The sequence below is a fragment of the Salmo salar genome, chromosome 16 (genome assembly GCF_965601325.2).
Source record: "Salmo salar chromosome 16, fSalSal1, whole genome shotgun sequence".
NCBI lineage: Eukaryota > Metazoa > Chordata > Actinopteri > Salmoniformes > Salmonidae > Salmo > Salmo salar.
Window position 1 is genome coordinate 67,931,910 of NC_138306.1, and position 11,278 is coordinate 67,943,187.

General features: G+C 41.6%; 1 protein-coding gene across 1 annotated transcript; it reads left to right on the forward strand.

Moving 5' to 3' along the window:
- Window positions 1-1,708: 1,708 nt before the first annotated feature.
- Window positions 1,709-10,891, forward strand: LOC106574263 (inhibin beta B chain). The gene is made up of 2 exons (XM_014150044.3): window positions 1,709-2,354; window positions 9,850-10,891. The coding sequence occupies exons 1-2, from the start codon at window positions 1,940-1,942 to the stop codon at window positions 10,623-10,625; spliced, it is 1,191 nt and encodes a 396-aa protein (XP_014005519.1). The 5' UTR covers window positions 1,709-1,939; the 3' UTR covers window positions 10,626-10,891.
- Window positions 10,892-11,278: the final 387 nt, after the last annotated feature.

The window sequence follows — 11,278 nt, forward strand, 5'->3', positions numbered from 1 at the left end:
ACACAGTCATTGTGCATTGTTTTCCCTCAATATTATCCAGTATATTTCATGATTTATGCTGTAAATTAATGTTTTATTGTTTAACTGTTAGATAGATATGCCTATATAGGCTATATGGCTCAGTCCTATCGGTTTATTGCCTGGCTGCAGATTGTAAAAAAATGTGTACGATTCATGCAATGTGTAGTTGCAATATTTAGAAGATGGGTGGCAGCATTTAACAACTTTCAACTTGATCTGTTTGTTATAGTATTGGGAGAGCGCACATAAACAAAAAGTGCGTTAAAATATGTTGGGCATTCACAAATTACTGTGTTGCCAATGTTAGGTAAAATGTATTGTGTGATATATGTATTAAGCTTATATTTCACTCATATTTGAGTGACGATAAAACAGAGCTCTGACTTGAATTGGTCAATGTTTTTGTATCACTTCAAATAATAAAAGTGGTGCCTTGGCAGTGTCACCTTTGGCGCTTAAATCTGTATTACCTTGGTGTTGTTTCCAATTCATCCAGTATTGTTTGGGAGATGCTTATGGTCGCCATGCTGTCATGCTTGAGCCACAAAAAGAAAGGCCTGTCAAAAATCTGTCGGTACCATTTTATTTTTTTCATTTGGAGCATCTATAGGGAACACGTTTTCTGTTTGTTTGTGCATGAAAAGGCAAAAAAACAGTACATTTGGATAGCATGTTTTATATTAAAACATGGCCTTGTCTAGGCTATTAGACCTACAGGCTTCATAAGGAGCATATCAAATGTTAATTTATTATATAATTGAAGTTTATTGATGTAATCCTCGTTCTTATTTCTAAAGTAGATCGTTTCCACTGTAAAGATAGCCTATGCTAGTGATTCTATATATTGTGCGCAAATCAATTCATTATGCACAAGCCATCAGGCAGTCTGGTAAACAATTGGTTACTTCAATTCTTAAGTAATTTTTTTTATCTCTCCTAATTCGTTTTCCATAGGCCATAAGCATTTTCTCTGGACAGGAGAGCTAAGGAGGATAGTTTACCTTAAGCCTATGCATAATCTCCTACCAAATACTAGGAGTCTGTTTAGTTGGTGGGACGTCCCACGTGGTTTCAACTCCTTGTATAAAAACGTTCAGTCTATGGAGGGCTCCTAAATCGACATAGCAAGAGAAAGGTTCGTCCGATCATTAGGCCTCTTTGTGCTCAAGTATATCAGGGCAATTTCATATCGGGAATTCAAATCCAATTAAGGTGCATTTTAATAAGGATACACAGGAACAAAAACTGAAGGAATAAGTCCAAAGCAAATGACAAACTGGATGCTACAATATGCGATAAGTTATTATTTGACCGACCCTTCAGCTTTTTCCATTTATGGAATATCCTGATTTGTGTTTATCAACCAATGGGTGATTTTCTTTTCGTTTAGTTTGTCCTCTTCTAATCGTTTCTAAATGATGATTATTGCGGATTGCAGTTCAATTAAACCATGGCATGATACGTCAGGCATTGAACTGAAACTCAATTGACGGATAATGGTAGCCTACTGGTTTTTAAATTGTGTTATCTTGAAAGGGTGAAGCAAAGTCATTGAGACAAGCAGAACGGACTTGACTCCCAATGTGCCCCTGAAGTGAAGTCAACTGAGTGACAGACATCGGGAATGAAAACAGACACGAAATAAGGGGAATATTTCAAGTTACGGTGAATGGAATAGTTAATTCCATCAAAATGCGTCTGAATTGAGTGAATATTTATTATTGCATGGACTCCTTGCAAATGTATACGGACTAACGTGATTCTGCAACTTTATCTTTCTTTTCATTCGAAATCGTTTTTTTTTTTAAAACGCCAAGTGAATAGTCTACATTTGACAGAAATATTCTGCATACCTTTTTATAGTAGAAAACGAATTATTGCACTTCAAATATCACGACTTTTCTTCTTCATAAAGAAAATGATTAACTGTATAATCAAAGTGGCATTATTTGTGGCTTGCGTGTTGTCTGTCCGCTGCAAAGAAGCGGCGCCGGGATCCTTGAACACTTTGCCGGGAATAGAGACGCAAACCGTAGCTCAGGAAACTTGCTCTTCGTGTGGCATCGGTCAGCCCGAAGAATCGGGACAGGTGGACATTGACTTTCTGGAGGCGGTGAAAAGGCATATCTTGAGCAGGTTACAGATGAGGGTAAGACCCAACATCACCCATCCTATCCCGAAGGCGGCGATGGTGACTGCGCTTCGGAAACTCCACGCGGGTAAAGTGCGCGAGGATGGGAGAGTAGAAATCCCGAATCTGGATGGACACGCGACCAGCAATGCCAACGAGGTGCTGGAGGAAAGCTCGGAGATAATCAGTTTCGCAGAGACAGGTGTGTAATTATTGTATATTACAGGCAAGCTACCGTTTACTCTATTGTATTAGGAAAAAAACGAACAAATAAAACCACTTTTACGCAGACCAAGCTGGGTATGGTGCGTAAAGTTTGGACTAAACATTTGATCAAGGTGATGTTGCGCATCATCCCCGGCCGCGCTAAGTGCAGAAAGGGTCTGTGATTTGAAAACAATACATTCACAAATTCCTTACAGTAGGCACAGTAGTAGCCTACTTTCTAAACATTAGGTAGGGAGCATGAAACCAGAAATCAACTGATGCGGGTTCCATGCATACAGGAAAACTCAGTCAAATAGCTTGAAATATAAAACTAAACAAAATCAAATGTTGCTTCTGTTTATAATTTATAGGTGTTTTAAATTATTATTTTCCCCAAGCTATTCTGCAAACACTTTGGGTTATTTGGTAACCCAGCGCTGGTTAACTAGTGGACATAACACATGTTTGGTTATTTTGACCCAGCCAGTTGGGTTGGGTGAATAACCCAACATGTTGGTTTGTTGGGATTACCCACACATGGGTTAATTTTATCATCAGTTGGGTATTTTTTTACTCTCATGCTGGGTGGAACAAGCAGCTTGGCCTTTTTGAATGTAATCCTTAGGTTATTTCCAGGAGGCGTGTCTTATTAGGGGCGTGGCTTTCAGCTATATCTTATTGGCCACCCATGAGTTTAGTTTATTAGCGTCCCCATTAGCTATGGTCATGGCTAGAAGGATCCAGGTTTTGTCAAATTAACAGTTGACATTTTTTGGAAACCACGTGTTTGTTGTATTTGATACTATCCCACCTATGCCGCTCCAGCCATTACCACGAGCCCATCCTCCCCGATTATGGTGCCACCAACCTCCTGTGGTCCACATAGAAACCTACAAATACATGACAAAGTACAGAACAGTAATAGACAAGAACAACATAAATATTACATTAAATTCTAAATAAAAATAGTTTTAAATATAGGAAAGACACCAAGATTCAACAAAAACACTTAACACACTATTCAGATATACATATCAATATTCTTATACAGTACAGTTAAATTAGATCTTTAGAAATAGGAGAAGCGTGGTGATACAATATGTTTTTTAAATCAGTTTTTAAAGTTAGACTTGCTGTTTGCCTGAGTAACCTCTGGTGGAAGAACATTCCATGATGACATGGCTCTATACATACTGTAACTGAGCGACGCATTCAATCTGTTTTTGGTTTGGGTACCGTAAGAGACCAATAGTTGCATGTCTGGTGCGGAACAGTTGAAGTCGGAAGTTTACATACACCTTAGCCAAATACAGTTAAACTCAGTGTTTCACAATTCCTGACATTTAATCCTAGTAAAAATTCCCTGTCTTAAGGTCAGTTAGGATCACCATTTTATTTTAAGAATGTGAAATGTCAGAATAATAGTAGAGAGAATGATTTATTTCAGCTTAACATTTTTTCATCACATTCCCAGTGGGTCAGAAGTTTACATACACTCAATTAGTATTTGGTAGCATTGCCTTTAAATTGTTTAACTTAGGTCAAACTTTTTGGGTAGCCTTCTACAAGCTTAAGTTGGGTGAATTTTGGCCCATTCCTCCTGACAGAGCTGGTGTAACTGAGTCAGGTTTGTAGGCCTCCTTGCTCGCACACGCTTTTTCAGTTTTGCCCACAAATTTTCTATGGGATTGAGGTCAGGGCTTTGTGATGGCCACTCCAATACTTTGACTTTGTTGTCCTTAAGCCATTTTGCCTCAAATGTGGAAGTATACTTGGGGTCATTGTCCATTTGGAAGACCCATTTGTGACCAAGCTTTAACTTCCTGAATGACGTCTTGAGATGTTGCTTCAATATATCCACATCATTTTCCATCCACGTGATGCCATCTATTTTGTGAAGTGCACCAGTCCCTCCTGCAGCAAAGCACCCCCACAACATGATGCTTCCACCCCCATGCTTCACAGTTGGGATGGTGTTCTTCGGCTTGCAACCCTCCCCCTTTTTTCTCCAAACATAACGATGGTCATTATGGCCAAACAGTTCTATTTTTGTTTCATCAGACCAGAGGACATTTCTCCAAAAAGTTCAGCTTCTTCAACTTGTTGAATGGTCAAACCCTTTATGCATAACTCCAGTTGAGGTTTAGGTCTAAGAGAATACTTTGAACCAAATAAAATGCTTTTGGTTTTAGATGTATTTAAGACCAGTTTGTTGTTTATTACCCATTATAGCACTGACTGTAACTCCTTGATAAGAGTCTCAGTGAGCTCACTGGCTGTAGGTGCTGATGTGTAGAGTGTGCAATTATCAGCATACATAGTCATTTTAGCTTCTTGTAAGACAAGTAGCAAATAATTTGTAAAAATAGAGAAGATTAACAGCCCAAGGCAACTGCCCTGAGGGATACCACACTGTACATATCTGATGTTAGAGAAGCCTCTATTGAAAAATACTCTGAGTTCTATTGAATAAGTAACTCTCCAACCACTTAATGGCAAGTTATGTAAAGCCATAACAAGTGAGTTTTTTCATAACAAATTATGATCAATAACATCAACGGCTGCACAGAAATCTAATAATACAGCTCCAACTATCATATTATTATCCATTTATTTTATTAAATCATCAGTCATCTGAGTCAGTCCAGCACAAGTTGAGTGCCCTACCATATATGCATTTTGAATGTCAGTAGTTAACTTGTTCATAAAAAAATAGCATTGTATTTGTTCAAACACAATTCTCTCCATCATTTTACTAAGAACAGGCAGCAAACTGATTGGGCGGCTGTTAGAACCAGCAAATGGTGCTTTACTATTTTTAGGTAGTGGAATTACTTTAGCTTCCTTCCACGCATGTGGACACACTCCTTTAGGCTTGGGTTAGACATAGCAAATAGGGGCGGCAATACAGTCTACTACCATTCTCAATAGTTTCCTATCTAGGTTGTCTGTACTTGGTGGCTTATCATTATTGATGGATAACAACCGCTTTTCAACCTCTTCCACGCAAACTTGACCAAATTTAACGTTGCAATCCTTCTCTTTCATTATTAGATCTTCAATACACAAATATGATGGTTCACTGTTCAATGTTGTCATTTCACTTCTCAATTTGTCTACTAATAGCCATTGAAATCAATGGCTGTATCAAAAGGTTTTGTTAAAAATGACCCATCAACTTCAATGTAAAGTTTGGTCACAAAATGTCTCAATTTACAGTATGTCAACCAATCAGCTGAGCAGCCTGACTAGTTTGCCACTTTTTGCATAATTGCTTTGAACCATAAAATTCATCATTGATCCAGGGGGCTCTAACAGTTCTCACAGTTAGTTTCTTAATAAGGGGTGTACGTTTGTCAACAATTGGCAAGAATAATACTCCACGTGCTGCATCTGCATTCTCCTCCTTTATTAGGGACCAACCATGCATTTTTTAATTCTTCAACAAAAGACTCCTCAGAAAACATTTTGTAGGATCTCTCGGTAGTTTGGCTTTCCTTGTTATTGCCACAATGTTATGGTCACTACAGCCAATGGGGACGTATATTGCTTTGGAGCAAAGCTCTGCGGCATTAGTGAATATATGATCAATACAAGTGGATGTCACAGATCCAACACTATTGGGAAACACTAGTTGGTTGAGTGATAACCTGAGTCATGCTACAGGCATATACAGGCAGTACGATGCTTCATCTTGAGAGGACAACTGTTAGTATCAGAGACCTTATCTAACATCATAAATGTCATTCCTGTTCATCATCCTGAATTTAAAAAAATGAATTATTACATATTATAATAAGGTATACCACCTTATTGTATCCCAACAATGGGATGTACAGAGACTTTTAGGGAACTCATACACTTCTATAAGCATCATTAAAGCTACAAAGAAGTCCATGGTTAACCATAGCATGTGATGGCTATTCAACAGAACAGATGAACAGGAATGACATTTGCTCAGGTGGCTAAAAATAACTATCTGAATGCCACGCCCCCTACGAAACTATGCCTCCAGTCTTCTGATCCTCTGGGTCGTATCTCAATAACCCAGCGTCAATTACCCAGCAGTTCTTAAAGAAAACAAAACCAACTAAGTGACCCAACACCTGCAGCCCAGCAGTTAGGTCAACCAAACTACCAAGCATTTGTTAGTGTGAGCACAGAAAAAAATGTGTCCTCAGGCTGAGGTTCACGCCCCCAGAGACTCATAAAAAATCTCACTAACAGCCTCATAGCACTCATCTTCAAAACAACAGAATAGATTAAGGGTAGGTATAATATCACATTCAAAGGAAAGGAATGATCTGGACAATCCCAAAAAGATTTGAAAAGCCCCATAATGTTTTCACATTATTCACAAAAGCTCTGTAACTTTGTACTGTACATTTGTGTAGATTCAGCTGGGTTGCCTTCCTTGTGCCTCTTTGCCCTCCTTGCCAGTTGGCAGTATTACACAGGGTGGTAGCTGCTGCCAGCTGGTCGTGGCACTGAGAAGAGCTCACAGAACAATTTGCTTAGAGATGATGAAGGGGGACTGGAAATGATCAATGATGCCACCTGCTTGAGCCCACGTGTATTCAAATCAAACGTCTTATTACCTCTTATTCTTATAGCAGTTTAAGTCACCCAAGATTTTCTCGAACCGGATGCACATCTCTCCAACACAATGAGTGTCAGTGATTTGGTTAGCTGATCAGAGATATGTTCATAACCAACCCTGTTTGGTGCTTCTCAAATACACGTAGAAAAAAATGGTGCTATCTAGAACCTAAAAGGGTTATTCGGCTGTCCCCATAGGAGAACCGTTTTTGGTTCCAGGTAGAACCCCTTTGGGTTCCAGGTAGAACTCTTTTCACAGAGGGTTCTATATGGAACCCAAAAGGGTTCTTCTACCTGGAACCAAAAAGGCTTGTCCTATGGGGACACCCGAATAACCCTTTTTGGAAGCCTTTTCTCTAAGAGTGTACAGTCAATCTAAGACACCTGATAAAAACCTAATGTTCACCCATGCTGAGCGTTTCATCTGAATGCCACCCATATAATATAATTCTCCTGTGATCTCCTGGTACCAGCTATAAGCTGACCTGAAAGAAGAGCTGCTTTAGATTGGCTGTACATCTACATAAGGTCAGCGCTTTGTGCCAGGACCATGCATGCTGAATGTAGAGTGAACTGGAATGGTGAACTCACTGCCACCGACTGTTCCGTATTAGAATGCATGGTGTGAGGGACCATCTCCCTTATATAGTCCTAGAGTGGGACTTGGTTCCTGCCTGCACAGTACTCATTGGCTTCATCATGCTTGTACGTTAGACCTTGTATTTGCCGTTGTGTATCGTTACTACAGCAGTCGCCTGACAAAGATGCAACAGTGTCAGCTATAGTGATAGCATCTGAAGACGCTTTCGCTGCAACTCTGTTTCTGTCCCTGAGAAGGATAAAGAAAGAATGCTGTATACTGCGTTGGCGCTCTTATAAGATCACCTGACAAATCACTTTCAGATTAGATGTGCCTTTTTGGGGAGTATTCCGTTCTTGAGTATCCTGTTCCATCTGAGATAATTTCCCTCTTTACTCACAGAGTGAAAAATGGACCCCTTAGGTTTGTTTCACAAAGCCCCCCTTTTCCCGCCTCCCCTGATGAAAGAAGAAATAACCGATACAGTAATATATCAAAGTCATCCATTGGTAAACAGAAGATAAATAGAACATCCATTTCAAATCAGGAGACACTAGATCTTAGCTTTTTGCTTATTGTTGGTCACGTCTTGACAGCTGTGCTGCCACCCATGGCCTGGTGCTAGTACAGTCAGAGTGTGGTCTATAGCTGTCTGTTGACTAAGTCTTTGAGTTGAGTAATAACAAGGAGATTACCTGTCTTGTGTTGTGTGAGGCAGTGCAGATGGAGACTGACTGGGCAGGACAGGGCAGCCTCCATTATAGCTATGCCTGATGATGGGGCCCAGGCCCGCCCAGGTCGGGTCCCCTCGCTTTGGGCGGCAAGCAAACAGGCAGGCAGCACAGCTCAGTGTTCAGGCTGGAGAGGTGACCCTTGACATGTGTGCGTTTTCCAACTTTCCTTCACCTGACAGCTTCATGTTGCTCAGTCAGTCACAGAGTATCCATGTAGCGTGTTGCTGATGGTCTCTCAGGTTAGAAGGTTTCACTCTTACTGGAGGACTGGGGAGAAACCATCTATTTCAGTTGCTGCCTTAGCTACTGAAGATGTTACTGTCTCTTGGGTTTCTTTAGGTAGTTCAAGGTTCAGGTCTTCTCTTGATCAACTGCATGGTGGTGCAGGAAGCCTGACCAGGCAAAGTCAGTGTGGAAGAGGAGGAGTTGTTTTAGTCATGTCATGTGCCAAGTGCAAGTTAGATTTGAATCTGACTTTGGACCCTGACCCTACCCTAACCCGAACCTGAACCTACCCACACATGAAAACAATATGGCACAAACCTAAAACAACTAAACATTGGCACGCACTGTACAGCCAGAAAAGGTTTCTGTGGTGATAGTTGGGTTGTTGGGAAGGCCAGCTAGTTTCATGTAAATTCGTTTTTTCCTTCATCATGAATCCACAGTGAAGCCGTGCTCCTCTTCACTCAATGTGCCTGGCTTTACCATGCCTTTACATCACATTACTGTGCATTGTGTAAGCAGTTAGGCCCAGTAAGCTCTCGTTTTTCTGCAGTATTCACAGCAAAGCCTTTGAGCCTTTGTACTTGGCTCTGATAAGCCCTCTTCTCCATACCCAGCCTGACTTCGGGCCAGGGGCAACTTCAAGTGGGCCTGATCCCAGATCTGTACTGTCATTGTCACTGTCAAGGCTCCCTATAAGCAAGGGCCAGCTGGAACTGATTCCAGACTGGCTGATGCTGTCGTTGCAGACCTCATGTAGACCTACGTGACAAGACCAGGGCCTGTATTCATAAAGCGTCTCAGAGTAGGAGTGCTGATCTAGGTACAGGTCCCCCCTATTTTTCATGATCTAAAATACAAAACTGATCCTGGATCAGCACCCTGAGACACTTTCTGAATACGGGCCCAGAGCTCAGAGCTGACACTCAGAGCTGAGTGTCTCTGTTAGAGCTGTCTCCCAGTGTACACCCATCCACCAAATCCCTTTAGTACCATTCCTAACTCTGTTTACGTCCCAGGCCAGATAAAGATGACATTAAGACAGGCTATAACCAGGGAGACCATAGTAACCGTCTATCTCAATTTAATCCCAAACTGTTGAACTGTTCCCAATGTGCCCAGTTCTTGTCCAGCTATTCATCCAACAATCCAAGCTTGGGACCACTCAGTGTGGTAGTATCTTCTTGACGCTTTGTCCAATAGCAGTAAGGTTTTTGAAAGATGTTTGTTTAGACCATATAGCCAATGAATCTGTGTGTTTGTCTCCTTTTTTAACATTGCCATACTGACCTTTAAAGGTTTAAAACGGACTTTTAACGGACCTTTTCCTATTCTGTTCCTGTCTTTCCCAGATGAGCTGGTATCATCCAAATCCAGCCTGTTCTTCCTGATCTCCAACGAGGGAAACCAGCACCTGTACGTGACCCAGGCCACCCTCTGGCTGTACTTAAGGCTGCTTCCTAACACCCTGGACAAGGGCCAGCGGAGGAAGGTCACAGTCAAGGTGTACTACCAGGAGCCTGGCCTGGGCAGCAAGTGGAACCTGGTGGAAAAGCGTGTCGAGCTGAAGAGGAGCGGCTGGCACACCTTCCCCCTGACCAACGCTATCCAGATGGTGTTCGAGAAGGGCGGCCGGCGGCAGAACCTGGACGTGCGCTGTGAGGGCTGCGAGGACCTGGCGGTCTTACCGATCCTCGTGAACCAGAACGACGAGTCCCACAGGCCGTTTCTAGTCATACAGGCCCGGCAAGCGGACAACAAGCACCGCATCAGAAAGAGGGGGCTGGAGTGTGACGGGAGCAGTAGCCTGTGCTGCAGACAGCAGTTCTACATAGACTTCCGCCTCATCGGCTGGAACGACTGGATCATTGCGCCGTCGGGGTACTTTGGGAACTACTGTGAGGGCAACTGTCCACCGTACATGGCGGGAGTGCCAGGGTCGGCGTCGTCCTTCCACACTGCAGTGGTCAATCAGTATCGGATGAGAGGCATGAGCCCTGGCTCCATGAACTCCTGTTGCATTCCCACCAAGCTCAGCACCATGTCAATGCTCTACTTCGACGATGAATACAACATCGTCAAGAGAGACGTACCCAATATGATCGTGGAGGAGTGTGGATGCGCTTGAGTTGAGACCGCATGTGCTTCAAGTGGACTTTTATGAACATTTGTAAACAAGAAAAGGATATTCCAAAATTAATTATACAAATCAAAGTGATATTTATGGACAATTATAAGGCATACACACATGCACACACAGCTTCATTCATTCACACATATCCTACACACTCATTCTCACATATGCCTGAACAAACACTTGTATATATATTTATGTTTGTTAATAATATTCTCTGGTAGAAGCCTTTTTTCTTTTGCCAACATATGAACATATGATTTAACCCCATTTTTTTGTGAACATGTGTTTGCAAATTCATGTAGGTGTCATTATCAGAGGGATTGGAACTAAATGGTACTTATCGCATGATATATTTTCCAAGATTGCCATTTCTATTCTGAAAATGGAGAGTTCTATTTCGATACTCTGACGAAGGTGGAAAAGAGCCTGAGATTATGAAGGAGGTGCACTTGCTGATAGACAATTCCAAACCACGCCTCTTTCAAGAAAGTATGACTGCAAAATGTATAGTGAAAGCCCTGACAACTCACCTCTTGTACAACTTCAGCACTTCTAACAAGAAATACATCTCGTTGATGTGTCACAAGATTCCATTTTATATAAAAACTTTTTCATTTTACGGCCAGCATCCGGAAATCAAAATG